Below are 18982 nucleotides of genomic sequence, written 5' to 3'. Positions count from 1 at the left end.
CACCCCCCCCCCCCCCACCCACACTGGTCCACCCCACCCCCCCACACTGGTCCAATGAGAGCAGCTTCTCTAATATGTCTTTTCCACCAAGGCTACCCAGTTGCTGGTTCTGGTTCTGGTGCGGTTGCCATTTCGTTTCGGTTCACTCGCCAGTTATCTGAGAACCAGCTGGATCTTGCCCCGCCCCGCCTCAGAGCCTGACGGGCTATCGTCACAACGTGACCGCAAGTACCTCCGTTGTCATAGCAACGCGTCATGCCAATCAACAATAATGGAGGACTACATACTGTGATTATCGTCTTTTTTCGGAAAAAGTGCAAAAAAAAAACCCTGAATGTTTGTGATGTAAATGGAGTTTCGATAAATTACATCCTGAATTTTCACCCAAACCACCACACCAACCACACACACGCCCACACACACACACACGCACACACCACACACACACACCACACACACACACCACACACACACACACCACACACACACACCCCACACAACCCACTTGTTTTAAAACTGGTAACCATCACTAGTTTGTCTCCTAAAGGTATTAACAACACAAACAATACATTACATAACGTTGAATGCAAAAACGGGTGTTGAAACGAGACGATTCAGTTAAGGGTTCACGTAGAAACTAGGAAGATTACAACTCTTTTAAAATGATGGAAATCAGAAATGAAATGAAACAAATGATGTCACTGGGTGCTAAATGAAGCCTATCTATCTATCTATCTATCTATCTATCTATCTATCTATCTATATATATATATAAAAAGTCTTAAGATTTAAGGACAGGATCTTCTGTCTTTTACAATCATGTTTTTTGTGGTCTGATTTGAATGTTCATCCTTCATTTCTGTATTATTTTGTTACATGAATACACACAAATATACGAAGTAGGTCAAAAAAAACTGATTCCAACCGTTTCTTCCAGTAAAACGTTGTGTTTCTGTTGAAGATGTAACTGCTGGACCTTAGTGAAGCGTGTTGTTAAAGGTCTGAAATAACTTTGGCCCAGTCATTCGGAGTGAAGTGAGCAATAAACAATGTGTAAAAGACCTTTTTCTTCTTGTCTCTTTGATTTTAAAAACACACCCTGTTGCACGACAATCGGCAAAGACAACTCGCCTTTTTGATTACACAGAAGAAACGCTGCTTTAAGGAAAAACACCGAGTCCCTGTGAGCGTTAATTACACAAGTCGAGAGTCCGACTACAAAATCACACACGCACACTGACACTTGGACACGTCAAGTACAGGCTAGGACCTTTGCTTCAGATGTTCTCTGTGTGTGTGTGTGTGTGTGTATGTGTGTGTGTGTGTGTGTGTGTGTGGAGGCGTCAAATATGGCCTTGAAAGCATTCATTAAACGAGTTGTCACCTTTTAAATCGAGTGTTATATTTTCAGCTTTGCTGAGCGCTGAGTCATGCAACCGTCGTCATTAAGGAAAGAAACTATAAGAGGGAAATATCCCGTCGATCTTCTCAATACTGTGCTTCTAGATTCTCTGCAGATGAGTGTTTTTCTTTCTCTTTTACCCCTACAGGGATTTGGGGGTATTTGATTTACATATAAATTGGGTGAAATGATGCAAAAAATAAAAGACATATACATACTAGAGTCTTAGGACAAGCGTACAAATAATCTATCTTCTTAAATGTGTGATAATAAGCTTAGTGTTTAACAGATTTTTGGAATTAATGTACAGTGGCTTGCATAAGTTTACACACCCAGGCTAAAGTTGATTAAAAAAAGGAATAATAAAATAAAAAACATCTTTTGGAAATTGATGTTAATGCCTTAATCCAAAAACATTGGGAAAATTTATTTTAGAGATTGGCATGGGGAAGCTATTAAGCCGGGGGGGGGGGGTGGGGGGGGGGGGGGGGGCTATTTAATTCCAAGGCCAAGAACCTTTATCAGGATGCACAGTATCCTGATCCATAAAAATAACTCACCTTTAAATATAAATCTGCTCTATGGGAATTTAACATAGGGGGGTGTATACTTATGCCCCCCTGTATTTTAAAAGGGGGGTGTATACTATGACCCTGTACTTTAACATAGGGGTGGTGTATACTTAGGCCCCTGATTTTAACATAGGGGGGTGTATACTTATGGACCCTGTATTTTAACATAGGGGGGTATACTTATGCCCCTGTATTTTAACATAGGGGGTGTATACTATGCCTCTGTATTTTAAACATAGGGGGTGTATAATTATAACCCTGTATTTAACCATAGGGGGGTGTGTATTATTGCCCCTGTATTGTAAGGTACGAACATTTATTTATTTAACATAAATATTCATTCACAAAAAAGTGGTGTCTTTAGGAGGTTGAATTTTCCTAATTTTTGTAATTAAGGCTTAGATCAATTTCCAAAATATGTTTTTATCCTCTTTTAATTAACTTAACATGGGTGTGTGAACTATGCAACCACTGTAAGGTTAAACCTTTATCGTCTCTCTGGGATATGTTTCGTGGGCATCAAGACAAACACAGCTAGATCAACCCAACCCACACACACACACACACACACACACACCACCCAGCACACACACACACACACACACACACACACACACACACACACACACACAGTGTGTAATGTACAAAAATAACAACCCAATGAAAACATTGTAATTTCCCTTGCAAGATTAATAAAGTATAAATTATTCTTATGGAATCTGTCATATAGCTTTGTTAAATTTACAATTTCCCAATTTCTTCTATGATTCTGTCATCACAGAAACTATTGGGGTCCACATTAATGGTGCCACCAGTCTGGCACTGGTTCTGGGGGAAATCCTGAGGAAGTTGGGAACTTTTCTCTAATGTCTCTAATGTCTCTAATGTCTCTAATGTCTCTAATGTCTCTAATGTCTTGTTTCTGAGGAGATACAAACCGTCGGGTGGAGCCGGGGGTCCTGCAGGTTTGCTGCTGGTGCTCTCTCTCTCCTGCTCTGACGACGCCCTCTTCAGGCGAGGGGCAGGAAGTGGTCCTTTGGCAGAAGCGCTTCCTGCTGGAGCTGCAGCAGAGTCCTCTGAGAAACAAGGGTCAATTAAACATTGATCATGAATTGATTTTCAGCAACAATACACACATAAATGGAATTAAAATTAATGGTGGTAATTAGGATATTTTGAAACAGCTTCTCATGTCTATCCGATCTAGTGGTGTTTGTCTTTGATACCCTGCTATTTTTTTTAATCCCTGTTGGTCCTAATCCAGGGTCCCCCCCAGGGTTCTCCAGGTTTTTAAGACCTTTTTAGTACCACCTAGATAGATAGCTAGATAGATATTGATCCCAAAAAATGGGAAATTACGGCGTTACAGCAGCACACGTACATTAGTCACACAACACTGAATATAATTATAAATGAGATACTAGGAAAAAATTTACATACATGCAGTATACATTAAATAATAATAATAGGAATAAAATATAAGAACAAATATAAAATATAAAATCGAATGCCAACTTTAGGGCCATATAAAGGAAAGTAAGTGTGAATTTAAAGCCATAGAAAAGAAGTATTTACCAACAACATTACCTGAATTGAAAAAACATTTTTGTGTGCTTGTACTCTTATAACATAAAATGTATAAAATATGTCGCATTAAGAGCTCTTATGCTATGAAACCAAAAATACAAAAATACAAATACAAAATAATTAAGCATTGCACAAAATATTTGTACATGACTTTATGGCATTATTTAAGATTTATGAAAATTTGAAATGTAATACTTTTAGAGCCTTATCTATTTTACAATATTAAATTCAAGACTTGTTTAAGTAATACTTTTAAGACCGTGCGGGAACCCTGCCAGTCATGACCTACCGAAGATGCAGGTGCTGCTCGGCGTGGGGCTGGTTGGACTGGCAGGACTGAGGGGCCCAGAGGTGCGGCGCCCCAGTGGGGGTTTGGTGGGCTGCGGTGGGGGTTTGGGGTTGACGCTGGGTGGTTTTGACCTGGGAATCAGCTCTGTTCTGGACTCATCCGGGTCTGCTTGGACAACGGGATGGACAACGGGATTGACAACGGGATGGACAACGGGATGGACGTCGGACTTGGCTAGAGGAAAATTAAAAAGACAGTTTTGGAGTCATGGAGAGACAAGATGACAGGCTCGATCATGGTCGCACTTTGGACTACGGACTGATTAATCACTACTGAGGTGTTAACTACTGTGGGTTTTGAACTGTGAACTAATTACTGAGGAAATGTTACTTAAACATCTTTACTTTGTCTTTGCATTGTATATATAATGAAACTACAACATTTAACCTTCTAACTTTGGCTAGAAAACACAGGTTCACGGGTAACACAAAACACACCTTTGTCATTGCCTGCCTTGTCCAGCAAGGATGGCGTCTCAGTCTGAAAACAAAGAGACAGAGAGCTTTTATTTTAATAAAGACAATGTCACCGAATGTAAGACTTCATGTAAACTTTAATTGAAATGATTTCATATACATGTCAATCCTCAAATTCCATATATTAACAATTGCAACAAGAAGTGTTAGGCTTCACTATAAAGGTATCATGAAGTCACATTAAAGTTTAATTATCTGAAATATAAATGTTAAGATGGGCCTTTGTCAACATACAGTTTTTGGCTGTCTGGAAAAACAGCAACTATAGCTAGCCAGACAACAACGGCACTTTTTTTCTATTGTTGACAACGTTTTTTCATCCTCCATGTTCTCACACCTATTGGCTTGATGATGGTATTAAATACTATTATAAATGTTGACCCAGTGTGGACTCCACCCACCTTCTTTCCAGCCATTCTCCCCTGTCTGGCCTTCATCTCAGCCAGCAGGTCCATGCCCATCATAGGAACCCCGATATGGCGGTGAGTGTGGGGGTTCTCCTTCTTTCCCAGATTCTCCTTATTCTCCACATTCTTCTTCTCCTCTTTTTTCTCCTCTTTCTTTTCCTCCTTCTTCTCCTCCTTCTTAGGGGGTTCGGCAGCGGTCAGAGAGGCATCCATCTCAGAATCTGTGTGGTCCGAGGATTGAGCCCTGTGGAGCTCCTGATGGGGCTCCGACACAGTGCCAGAGTTTGTCGCGGGTGGACTCGGAAGCGTTGGAGACGTTTCCTCAGTTACTGTTGTAAAAGACTGAGCTGGTGAAGCAGTGTTGGCGGAGGAAGGGTGGGGGGGTGTGATGGAGGGGGCTCCATGGCTCTTCTCGGAGCGGGACGTCCGGGACTTGATGAGGTTAAAGAAACCGCTCTTCCTAGATTCACGTTTCTTATCTGTAGCTTCCTGCGTGCTGGAGGTCGGACCTTTCACAGTGGGAAGTCTAGAGAAAAATAATAACAGTATTAGAAAAACAATATAACACAAATCTATGTCAAAGGATGACAAATAGAATAACAACTTTTTTGTTTTGTACAAGTTATCATTTTCCAGAAAACCGTTTCAGTTTAAAGTTCGACTCTCACTTGAAGCTGAGTTTAATGACTTTCTTGGAGAAGAAGTCCTCCAGGCCCTCGTCCAGCTTTCCCATGATGCTGTTCTGCTCGGCCTCATGTAGCGCTGAGCTGCCGGTGGCCTTGAGCTGAACAGAGCCAGAGACGGAGAGATGTAGTTCAATTACATTAGAGGTATTTAGTCAGTAATCTTATCAGGTTTTAACGACTTTGACACTATCTTTGTCATTGAGTGTTTTTGAAATGTCCTGCGGACAAGGGTCACAGTACGTATTCTAGAGAAGGAGACCCGAATCCTAATTTATCTGTTATTACCCATCATTACCAAAGTCATGATCACCAGTATTTCTACAAATATTTTTCACCATTTGTAATAAAATCAAGCGTTAATAGGTTGAACAGGAAAAGCACTGAAATACAACCTCATGATTGGTAAACACTAATACATTTTTCACAATAACTGAAACAATAATTCACCTTCTATCCACTTTGCCATGACCACTTATGTTAGCACAGTTGCATGCTACAGAGATTATATAGTGAATGTGAATAAATAAGTGATAAATCTATGCTGGTGATGAACAAAAGACAACACAAGAGAATAATTGGTATCATAGATGATTTGGATATTAATCCCTGAGGAAAACCTACAGGTGGTCGGCTGGGTTTTGTCCTCTTCATGGGTTTTGGGCGGAGTTTGGTGTGATGCTCTAGCATTTTGTGCTCCACGGGCGGCAGCTCGCCCAAAATGACTGACTTTGTATCCAGCGGAGTAGGGGGAGCGGGGAGGTTTGCATAGTAGGCTGACATTCTATCCAATGGCTGTGGAGAAGGAGGAAGAGGAGGGTCCTCAACATGGATGGGAACCTCCTCCAAAGCCTTGTCCAGGTCAAATTCCATCTCTGATGGTGACACAGATGGCAAAGTCATGTGGGAAAGTTAACAATCAATTACCACAGTATCAAATAGCATGGCTATACTGTATCACTGGCCTTTGCAAAGGGAACTGGAATCCATGTTTCTTCCCAGTTGTTACCAACTGGACCACTGGTTGTGTTGAACTACTGTACAACCAACCAACTGTGCATTTCTGACTTTATAAATAACACTCACCACATATAAAAAAGTTATCTCTTGGTCCAATATTATTTTATCAGACACTTGGTCATTTAGCTGTAGAATGAGTGTGAACAGCAGACAGTAAGGTAACTTACATGCTGTTCAGTAGATTTTTTAACAGGACATTATGAAGGGCAGGACAGGGCTCTAGAGTGCAAACAAAATTTGCAAGGGTGCGACTAACAGTTTTCCTAGGTTGCACCGGTGCATCTAACATCCTTGCATCCGCTGCCTCTCCACAAATGAAGCAAAGTTGTTTATATCAATGTGGTTTAATGTTGCGTTACATGACCAATTTCTTCTGTAAAGCCATGCCTGTGTTTGGATCTCTCCTCTTACTGCAACATGGAGAGACACAGCGCTGCCGGTCCACACTGCTGACATTTGCCCACAGTTTTAATTGTTATTTAACACAGCTGTATATTTTTAACCATGAGAGGAAAACCTGTATTTCTACCAGTGTTTCCGCCACAGTCATACCTGACAGAGTTAAAATCGATGTGGGGTAAAGCTTGAGACAGACATTATACACATGTTTTGATAAATAAGGTTTGTTATTAAGGCAGAACAGGTAGATACACCAACACTAACAAACATTTGACTAGCAATACACCATCTTGGTTGATTTAGAAGCAGTATCATGCCACCAGAATATGCTAAAATTCAGTCTCTGCATGTTCTTTTTTCTGTAAGACCTCCATGAGTGGGCAGTATATAGTGGTGTACACAATGTTTTGAATAAAGCTACCTTAACATTAGCAGAATGCACGCCAAATTTACATCAGTCTGAGCATACATCTTGCGACACTGTCTGTTGATATCGCCTGATAAATCATTAACAATATGATGGCCAAGATATTTAATCTGATCACACACTTTAAGGGCAGTACCAGATTAAACAAATCAGGAAATGCAAATTTCTTGTATTCTTTACTTCTAACAATCATAATAATGCTCTTATTTGCATTATATTTGATTTTGAAATCCACACCATACTGAGAACAAACCTTCAAAAATTGTTGTTGTAACCCAGCACTATATGGGAAAATGATTACCAAATCATCTGCATACACTATAGTTAGCTGCATGAAGTAACTTCAGAACATGTTGAGACTCACCAAACGCCACGGAGACTGGGCGCAGCATCCGTACCATTATACTCTTCCTCTTGGATTTAGGAGTCATCTTAAAAAACAAAACAGGTTATTATCCCAGTTTTTGAACAAGTACTGTACATGAAAATGCTTCGGTCTTACAGCCGACTCTATAGTGCTTCTGGATGTTTCCACATCAATGTGAGCTTGACTCTGCAAAGCTGCTAAGACAATGACAATATATACTGTATATTTGATAATATATTGTATTTTACCAAACTGCGTTGTTTTGTGTTTTCCTACCATGCAGGTGTCCATATCCTCCAGCCCATGGTTCCGGTCCCCGTCATGTTTTTGTTCCTGGTTGTGTTTCTCTGGCTGCAGAACCATCTCATCCAGAACCTCCGTCTCCATTGGGGGCTCGTGATGCAGCAGAGGCTGGCTCTTCTTGAGCAGGTGGTTGCCCTGGAGACAGAAGGAGGAAGCAGAAAAGGGATGAATGGACCGACAAACAGCCAGAAAGTAAAGGCCCTGACACACTAATCGGCCGTCGGACAGGCTGGCAAGGTCGGCGACTCGAGTATGTTCGGTGGGTTCCGTGCCGTCGTCTGTGAGGGGCCGGCGGCCTTCGTTTTAGAAACTGACGAGCGGGATGAGCGTGACTAGAGTCGCTCAAAAAATCAGACGAAAATCTTTTAAACTGACCTTTGTCGATCTGAAATGAAGAGAGATTCAGGAACTGCACGGCCTATTTTTCGCTTAAAATGTTTTCAGGAAAACCTTTCAGTGAACTATCTTAGTAAAATATGAGATCGTATTCTGAACAAGCCGCCGTAATAGTCGGGCTTTGAATTTCGGAGGAAACCAGACCCATGTGACGCGTTCGTCCAATCAGCTGCCGTCGGCAGTCGGCATCGCTTCGGTGTGTTCTGAGGCACTTTTTTTTGGCCAACTCGGGAGGCGGTCAGTCCTTTTTGGTTGGAGTGTGAGGGCCATTAGACAGACAGACAGGCAGAGACCAGGACCAGGACACCAACCAGAGTATGCTGTGATCCAGACAGAGACTCCAGGATCTCATCCACGATGCGATCAGACAGAAAAGACGCCATGCTCAGCTTCAGTTCACTGTTTCACACAGGGAAACACACGCACACGCACACACACACACACACACACAAAAGTAAAACACAAAATCTTGAAAAGTTGATGTTATAAAATGGTCTGCTTGTCGGCTGTGTGAGTTTTGTTTATAGATGCTCATTTATATTCAGTGACTTTTTTTCCACCTGGACCCTATTTTCCATTTTATGTGGTCTAAATTGATCTAGTATAGCAAGACCGCTGCAGTTCGAAGGCGAAGAAACGAGCTGCAATGTAACCTTTTTTTTCCTGTCCACTAAAAGTTCTGTTTTTGCCGCTGACCGGCTCAGGCTGTTATTCTAACTGTCTGACAACATTATGGAAAGGATACCCCCAGAGATAGACCCTATGAAGTGTAAGATCCTTTTTGTTTAACATGAAGCATCCCCGAAATCCCTATCACCAAACTCACTAGACTCTATTTAAATTAAGAGTAATTGTATCATCGTGAAACACACTTCATTCAAAGTAAGTCGATGGAAATTGACAATGTGCATTTGCTCTATGATAAAATTACAGCCTGTGAAGCTGTAAAGATTCTTGTTCACATTAGTAACTTAGAAACAAATGCATGGGGAGAAAGGGTCCAGGTTGAAAAAAAAAAAAAACTGAAGGACCGGAAACTGAAGTTATCCTTGAACTACTATTGGCCTTTAGGCAGATCTACTGCCTAGAAACTGAAGGACCCGACCTAAACCAAACTTAATTGTCTACCTGTGGGTCAGAGGCCATTCTCACAAGAACAATATGCAACAAGCACTGAAACAAAAACTGTGAATGTGGGCAGGGAAAGGTTTAACAGATGATGCATGTACATAATAAGTCCTGTAGGGCTCTTGCATACTTATATACATGGTTTGCAAGTAGTGCTTCCCAATAAAAGCAAGATTCAAGTAAGCAGGATTGTACAACACAAGGTCAAGAAGTTTAACAAAACGGAAATAACAACAAAGAAAGTTCAGATTAGAAGATTAGCGACACTAACTGACCCCAGATCAGTTCTGTGTGAACCCAAAAGCAGGTTTTGAGTCAGTGGGACCATGGAAAAAAAGACGCTGTCTAGGGGAATATCATCTTTGACTCCTGTAACGTCACAGTAATCGGCCCACAGGGACGTCACAGAAAACCAGTCAGTTATGGAAGCACATGACAGACGTCAGGGAGAAAAAGGGTGATTGTCGCCTAGAAATCACACATCAGCTGCAGGAACTCCGCTTAACGCTGGACATGCTCTCCTGGAAAAACCTTCTTGTCAGATGCCCGTAGGATTGGGGCAGGACTTTACAACTCAGTAAGCTAAAATCCTGATGGAGGTTAAGCTAAGCTAACCCTGTAAACACACACACAACACACACAGAGTACGTCTCACTATCTTTGTGGGGACCCGTCAATTCCCTTAATGCATTCCCTAGCCCCTTATCCTTACCGTAACACCTAAATGCCTAACCTTAACCCTTACCCTCACCCTAACCATAACCTAATTCTAACCCTAATCCTAAAACCAAGTCTTAACAGCCCTTTAAAGTTGTGGGGTCCAGCAGTTATGCCCCACAAAGCTGTCTGGAGCCCCCCAACTATACTGTATTTCCGTTTTTTGGACCCCGCAAATGTATTACAAAACACATACACACACACAACACACACACACACAAACGACACACACAAACACAAACACACACACAAACACAGACAAAAACACATATACTCACACCTACACCCCACCCCACAACACACACACACACACACACACACACACACACACACACACACACACACACACACAAACACAACACAGACAAAACACACATATACACACACACCACCCCCCGAACACAGACACACAGACAACCACCACACCACACACACACACACCACACACCACACACACAGACAACACACACGAGACACAAACACAGACACAAACTCACACACACACACACCACACACACCCACCCACACAAACAGACACACACAACACAGACAAAAAACCACCTATACATGCACACATACCACCCACAGACACTACACACAGACACACACACACACACACACAGACACACACAGAGACACAACACACAGACACAAACTCAACACACACACACACCACACACACAACACACACACACCCACACACACCCACACACACACACACACCCACACACACACAGACAGACACACAGAGACACAAACACAGACACAAACTCCACCCACACACCACCACACACACACACACACACCACAAACCACACACACAAACACAGACAAAAAACCACACATATACATGCACATACACACCCACAGACACATACACACAGACCCCACACACACACACAGACAGACACACACAGATACACAACACACAGACACAACTCACACACACACACACACACACACACACACACACACACACACACACACACACACACACACAGCCGATCCGACCTGATCTTGTTGACGATGTCGACCCCGGCCTGCTCCAGCAGCGTGCTGGTGATGAAGCTGCGGGGAACAGTCATCCTCCCGGCTCCGGCCTTCAGCAGCTCCTGACGAAGGCTGCTCCTCTTCATCACATGAGGACAGAGACTCTCAGCAGCCTCCACCATGGACACCAGCATTGTCTGGGGAAGACAAATTAGTACGGTTTAAATTTCCCTTTACAATCCAGTTTGAATTAATGTGGCACATGTACAGTATATACACAGCGCTGTTGAGTAAAGTCTGGCTACACCCCAAATGCATTCTGGGATAGGCTAAAAAAAACGCTCTGGGTTGTTTGCATTTCTTTAAACCAATCACAGTTGCCTTGGGCGACGCTAAGCTACAGAACGCGGCGACGCCACGTACAATATTAAATGAAGTTAACTGTTCACACAATACAGTAAGGTGAGCTATTAAAATAAGCTAGATGCTAAATAAAATACAAGATAAAATCACCCGACGACTCCGATACGATATCATCACGATACTTATGCCACGATGCGATATTATTGCGATTTTAAACATATTCTGCAACAACAGTATTCTAATATATATATTGCAATTTCTTACCGTTTTTTCCAACTTCTAATTTTTCCCAATTTCAAAATGACGTCCCCGAAAGGAAACGTTGTCAACATCTGTTTCATCTAAAAAGATAAATTTCTCTGTTTTTTTTCATGTCACTTCAATTTCATTGCTGCAGAATGGGACAAACTGACCAACACATTTATAATATATAATATCTAATAAAAGATAATTGATACAGTATTGTCACTGAAAATACGGCGATACTATGCAGTATAGATTTGTTCCCCCACCCTACTGGTTTTGCTCTTACCAGTGAATCGGTGTGTGTACTTTGTCCACAGCAATCCCACCAATCGGCCCCAAATTGTCTCAGTTAGAGAGGAAATATCGTCGACATATTCTCTGTAAATCTTAACAATCATTCGCCAAAAGAACCAAGATGGCCGGCCTTGTTACACGGTCCAGATCTTCTTCAAAACTTGACATGTACAGCGTGCAGCTCGCTGGCTCGGAGTTTGTTGTTGTTGTCCCGAGACGAAGGGATCACAGAGGGCAGAAGGGGAGGGATAAAGCCCAACATCTGCACCAGATGTGCACCAGATGCATTGTTTTCTGTTTAATTGTGTAAATGACTCTTTTGAAGTGTTATTAATTTGTTGACTTCACGTAACCAGGAAATCCTGTTTCCCCACCCCTTTTCCGGACACGTACCACACTAAAGATCATGTTCCAGGACCAGCCAAAATGTTGTTTTTCTTAATTTTAGAAGCATTTCTTTGGAAAAAAAAAAATTCAACTGTTATCTGGGGTAATTAAACTTTTAATTTTAATCACTTAAACCAGTTAAAATGCTATATTTTTCTGTTAAAGGCTAAAATTAATTTGTTGCCATATGGCATATAAATTGAATTTATTAGGTATTTTTTCAATAAAAGCATGTTTTTAAAAAATAATGAATTTTTTCGCCCTTTTTTCTTTTTTTACAATTGCATTATTTAACCAACCTGGAGTCATAAACACACATCAAGACATTGTTACCATGTTTAAAAAATAATTTGTGTTAACCCTTGTGTTGTCTTCCCGTTAACCATGAACTTGTCCTTCCAGGTCGAAATTGATGTGTATTTCTACCAGTGTTTCCGCCACAGTCATACCTGACAGAGTTAAAATCGATGTGGGGTAAAGCTTGAGACAGACATTACTACATGTTTGATAAATAAGTTTGTTATTAAGGCAGAACAGGTAGATCACCAAACTAACAACAATTTGACTGCAATACACCATCTTGGTGATTTAGAAGCAGTATCATCCACCAGAATATGCTAAAATTCAGTCTCTGCATGTTCTTTTTCTGTAAACCTCCATGAGTGGGCAGTATAAGTGGTGTACACACTGTTTTGAATAAAGCTACCTTACATTAGCAGAATGCACGCAAATTTACTCGTCGAGCATACATCTTGCGACACGTCTGTTGATCTCGCCTGATAAATCATTCAATATGATGGCCAAATATTTAATCTGACCCACACACTTTAAGGGCAGTAACAATTAAACAATCAGAAATGCAAATTTCTTGTATTCTTTACTTCTAACAATCATAATAATCTCTTATTTCATATATTTGATTTTGAATCCACACCAATACTGAGAACAAACCTTCAAAAATTGTTGTTGTAACCCAGCCTAATAGGAAAATGATTACCAAATCATCTGCATACACTATAGTTAGCTGCATGAAGTAACTTCAACATGTTGAGACTCACCAAACGCCACGGAGACTGGGCGCGCATCCGTACCATTATACTCTTCCTCTTGGATTTAGGAGTCATCTTAAAAAACAAAACAGGTTTATTATCCCGTTTTTGAACAAGATACTGTACATGATGCTTCGGTCTTACAGCCGACTCTATAGTGCTTCGGATGTTTCCACATCAATGTGAGCTTGACTCTGCAAAGCTGCTAAACAAGGACAATATATACTGTATATTTGATAATATATTGTATTTTACCAAACTGCGTTGTTTTTGTGTTTCCTACCTGCAGGGTCCATATCCTCCACGCCATGTTCCGGTCCCCGTCATGTTTTGTTCCTGGTTGTGTTTCTCTGGCTGCAGAACCACTCATCCAGACCTCCGTCTCCATTGGGCTCGTGATGCAGCAGAGGCTGGCTCTTCTGACAGGTGTTGCCCTGAGACGAGAGGAGAGAAAAGGATGATGGACCGACAAACAGCCAGAAAGTAAAGGCCACTGACACACTAATCGGCCGTCGGACAGGCTGCAAGGTCGCGCACTCGAGTATGTTCGTGTGTTTCCGTGGCCGTCGTCTGTGAGGGGCCGCGGCCTCGTTTTAGAAACTGACGAGCGGGATGAGCGTGACTATCGCTCAAAATCAGCGAAATCTTTTAACTGACTTTGTCGATCTGAATGAAGAGAGATTCAGGAACTGCACGGCCTATTTTTCGCTTAAAATGTTTTCAGGAAACCTTTCAGTGAACTATCTTAGTAAATATGAGATCGATTCTGCAGCAGCCCGTAATAGTCGGGCTTTGAATTTCGGAGGAAACCAGACCATGTGACGCGTTCTTCCATCAGCTGCCGTCGCTCGGCATCGCTTCGGTGTGTTCTGAGCACTTTTTTTTGGCCAACTCGGGGGCGGTCATTCCTTTTGGTTGGAGTGTGAGGGCCATTAACAGACAGACGGCAGAGACCAGACCAGGACACCAACCAGAGTTGCTGTGATCCAGACAGAGACTCCAGGACTCATCCACGATGCGATCAGACAGAAAAGACGCCATGCTCAGCTTCAGTTCACTGTTTCACACGGAAACACACGCACCGCACAACACACACACACACACACACAAAGTAAAACACAAAATCTGGAAAATTGATTTATAAATGGTCTGCTTGTCGCTGGTGAGTTTTTGTTTATGATGCTCATTTTATTCATTGACTTTTTTTCCACCTGGACCCTGATTTTCCATTTTATGTGTCTAATTGATCTAGTATAGCAAGACCGCTGCAGTTCGAGGCGAAGAAACGAGCTGCAATGTAACCTTTTTTTTTTCCTGTCCATAAAAGTTCTGTTTTTGCCGCTGACCGGCTCAGTCTTTTATTCTAACTGCTGACAACAGTATGGAAAGGATACCCCCAGAGATAGACCTATGAGTGTAAGATCCTTTTTTGTGTTTAACTGAACCATCCCCGAAATCCCTATCACCAACTCACTAGAACTCTATTTAATTAAGAGTAATTGTATCATCGTGAACACACTTCATCAAAGTACGTCGTGGAAATTGACAATGTGCATTTGCTCTATGTATAAAATTACAGCCTGTGAAGCTGTAAAGTTCTTGTTCACTTAGTAACTTAGAAAACAATGCATGGGGAGAAAGGGTCCAGGTTGAAAAAAAAAAAACTGAAGGACCGGAAACTGAATTATCCTTGATACTACTATTGGCCTTTAGGCAGCTACCCTAGAACTGAGGACCCGACCTAAACCAACTTAATTGTCTACCTGTGGGTCAGAGGCCATTCTCACAAGACAATATGCAACAAGCACTGAAACAAAAACTGTGAATGTGGCAGGGAAAGTTTAACGATGATGCATTACATAATAAGTCCCTGTAGGGCTCTTGCATACTTATATACATGGTTTGCAAGTATGCTTCCCAATAAAAGCAAGATTCAGTAAGCAGATTGTAACACACAAGTCAAGAAGTTTAACAAAACGGAATAACAACAAAGAAAGTTCAGATTAGAGATTAGCGACACTACTGACCCCAGATCAGTTCTGTGTGACCCCAATGCAGTTGTTGAGTCAGTGGGACCATGGAAAAAAAGACGCTGTCTAGGGGAATATCATCTTTGACTCCTGTAACGTCACAGTGAATCGCGCCCACAGGACCACAGAAAACCAGTCAGTTATGTAAGCACATGAACGACGTCAGGGAGAAAAAGGTGATTGTCCCTAAAATCACACATCCGCTGCAGGAACTCCGCTTAACGCTGACATGCTCTCCTGGAAAAACCTTCTTGTCAGATGCCCGTAGGATTGGGCAGGACTTTACAACTCAGTAGCTAAATACCTGATGGAGGTTAAGCTAAGCTACCCTGTAACACACACACAACACACACAGAGTAGTTCACTATCTTTGTGGGGACCCGTCAATTCCCTTAATGCATTCTCCTAGCCCTTATCCTACCGTACACCTAAATGCCTAACCTTACCCTTACCCTCACCCTAACCATAACCTATTCTAACCCTAATCCTAAAACCAAGTCTTAACAGCCCTTTAAATTTGTGGGGTCCAGCAGTTATGCCCACAACATCTGTCTGGAGCCCCCCAACTATACTGTATTTCCGTTTTTTGGACCCGAAATGTATTAAACAAACACATACACACACACACACACCACACACACAACGACACACACACAACACAAACACACACACACAACACCAGACAAAAAACACACTATACCATGCACACAACACCCACACCACACACACACAACACACACACACACACCACACACACACCACACCAACACACACAAAAACAAACCCGACAAAAAACCACATATACATACACATACACACCCCAGACACAACACACAGCACACAGACCACACCCACACACACCACACACACACACAACACACAGACAGACACACACAGAGACACAAACACAGACACAAACTCACACACACACACACACCACACCACACACCACACACAAACAGACACCACACACACAGACAAAAACACACATATACATGCACACATACCACCCACAGACACATACACACAGACACACACACACACACACAACAGACACCACAGAGAACCACACACCAGACACAAACTCACACACACACACACACACACACACACACACACACACACACACACACACACACACACACACCCACACACACAACACAGACAACACACACAGAGACACAAACACAGACACAAACTCACACACACACACCACACACACACACACACACACACACAAACAGACACACACAAACACAATGACCAAAACACACATATACAGGCACAACACCCCACAGACACATACCACAGACACACACACACCACACAGACGACACACACAAGCACAAACAACAGACACAAACTCACACACACCACACACACACACCCACACACACACACACACACACACACACACACACACACACACACACACACACACCACACACAGCCGATCCGCCTGATCTTTGTTGACGATGTCACCCCGCTGCTCCAGCAGCGTGCTGGTGTGAAGCTGCGGGAACAGTCATCTCCCGCTCCGGCCTTCAGCACTCCTGACGAGGCTGCTCCTCTTCTCACATGGGACAGAGACTCTCGACAGCCTCCACCATGGCACCAGCATTGTCTGGGGAAGCAAATTAGTACGGTTTAAATTTCCCTTTACATCCAGTTTGAATTATGTGGCACATGTACTATATACACGCGCTGGTTGAGTAAAGTTCTGGCTACACCCCAAATGCATTCTGGATAGGCTAAAAAAACGCTCGTGGTTGTTTTGCATTTCTTTAAACCATCACGTTGCTTGGCGCCGCTAAGCTACAGAACGCGGCGACGCCACGTACATATTAAATGAAGTTTACTGTTTCACACAATACAGTAAGGTGAGCTATAAAATAAGCTAGATGCTAAATAAATACAAGATAAAATCACCCGACGACTCCGATACGATATCATCACGATACTTATGCCACGATGCGATATTATTGCGTTTTAAACATATTCTGCACAACAGTATTCTATAATATTTGCATTTCTTACCGTTTTTTCCAACTTCTAATTTTTCCCAATTTCAAAATGACGTCCCCGAAAGGAAACGTTGTCAACATCTTTCATCTAAAAAGATAATTTTCTCTGTTTTTTTTCATGTCACTTCAATTTCTTGCTGCAGAATGGCAAACTGACCAACCATTATAAATTATAATTCTAATAAAAGATAATTGATACAGTATTGTCACTGAAAATACGGCGATACTATGCAGTAGATTTGTTCCCCCACCCTACTGGTTTTGCTCTTACCATGAATCGGTGTGTGTACTTTGTCACACAATCCCACCAATCGGCCCCAAATTGTCTCAGTAGAGAGGAAATATCGCGACATATTCTCTGTAATCTTACAATCATTCGCAAAAAACCAAGATTGGCCGGCCTTGTTACACGGTCCAGATCTTCTTCAAACTTGACATGTACAGCGGCAGCTCGCTGGCTCGGAGTTTGTTGTTGTTGTCCCGACGACGAAGGGGATCACAGAGGCCAAGGGGAGGGATAAAGCCCACATCTGCACCAGATGTGCACCAGATGCATGTTTTCTGTTATATTTGTGTAAATGACTCTTTTGAAGTGTTTTAATTTGTTGACTTCACGTAACCGGAAATCCTGTTTCCCCACCCTTTTTCCGGACACGTACCACACTAAAGATCACGTTCCAGGACCAGCCAAATGTTGTTTTTTCTAATTTTGAAGCATTCTTTGGAAAAAAAAATTCAACTGTATCTGGGGTATTAAACTTTTAATTTTAATCACTTAAACCAGTTAAAATGCTATTTTCTGTTTAAAGGCTAAAATTAATTGTTGTTCCATATGGCATATAAATTGAATTTATTAGGTATTTTTTTTCAATAAAAGCATGTTTTAAAAAAAATGAATTTTTTGCCCTTTTTTCTTTTTTTACAATTGCATTATTTAACAACCTGGAGTCATAAAACACACATCAAGACATTGTTACCATGTTTAAAATAATTTGTGTTAACCCTTGTGTGTGCTTCCCTTTAACCCTGAACTTGCCTCCAGGTCGAATTGAAAACTAACAGTTTTTGTGCTTTTCCATGTTTTTTTGTTTGCTTTTTCTGATTTATTTGTCACTTTTTTCCATGCACTTTTTAAAAAACCTTGAGCTGGTTTAATAACAGCTTTTACACTTATTCTGGAATTCTGGTCAACAAACCTCATTTATATCAAATTATAACTACGTTTTTAGTTAAAAAGGCAGAAATTAGGATTATTTTGACTAATAGTTAGATCAGAGGATGTTGAGTGGCTCCAGATGGGTAGATGTCAAAGTTTAGTCCCCATACTGTTTTGAAACCATAAAATAAAAAATAAAATTAAAATGCT

The 18982-nt window shown here is 41.7% G+C and overlaps 1 protein-coding gene across 1 annotated transcript in view; it reads right to left on the bottom strand.

Annotated features, from left to right (window-relative positions):
* carmil1 (capping protein regulator and myosin 1 linker 1) overlaps positions 1–18982 on the bottom strand; it is a 66170-nt gene that overhangs the window by 2925 nt on the left and 44263 nt on the right. The window contains 10 exon segments of the mRNA XM_032521180.1: positions 2913–3050; positions 3851–4084; positions 4348–4390; positions 4788–5319; positions 5462–5577; positions 6101–6351; positions 7687–7753; positions 7966–8127; positions 8700–8787; positions 11245–11420. Of these exon segments, the coding sequence (XP_032377071.1) occupies positions 2913–3050; positions 3851–4084; positions 4348–4390; positions 4788–5319; positions 5462–5577; positions 6101–6351; positions 7687–7753; positions 7966–8127; positions 8700–8787; positions 11245–11420 (1807 nt within the window).

Source organism: Etheostoma spectabile, chromosome 7, assembly GCF_008692095.1.
Source record: "Etheostoma spectabile isolate EspeVRDwgs_2016 chromosome 7, UIUC_Espe_1.0, whole genome shotgun sequence".
Taxonomy (NCBI): Eukaryota; Metazoa; Chordata; class Actinopteri; order Perciformes; family Percidae; genus Etheostoma; species Etheostoma spectabile.
The sequence above is the reverse complement of the archived record's forward strand: the minus strand, read 5'-3'. Positions and strand labels throughout refer to the sequence as shown.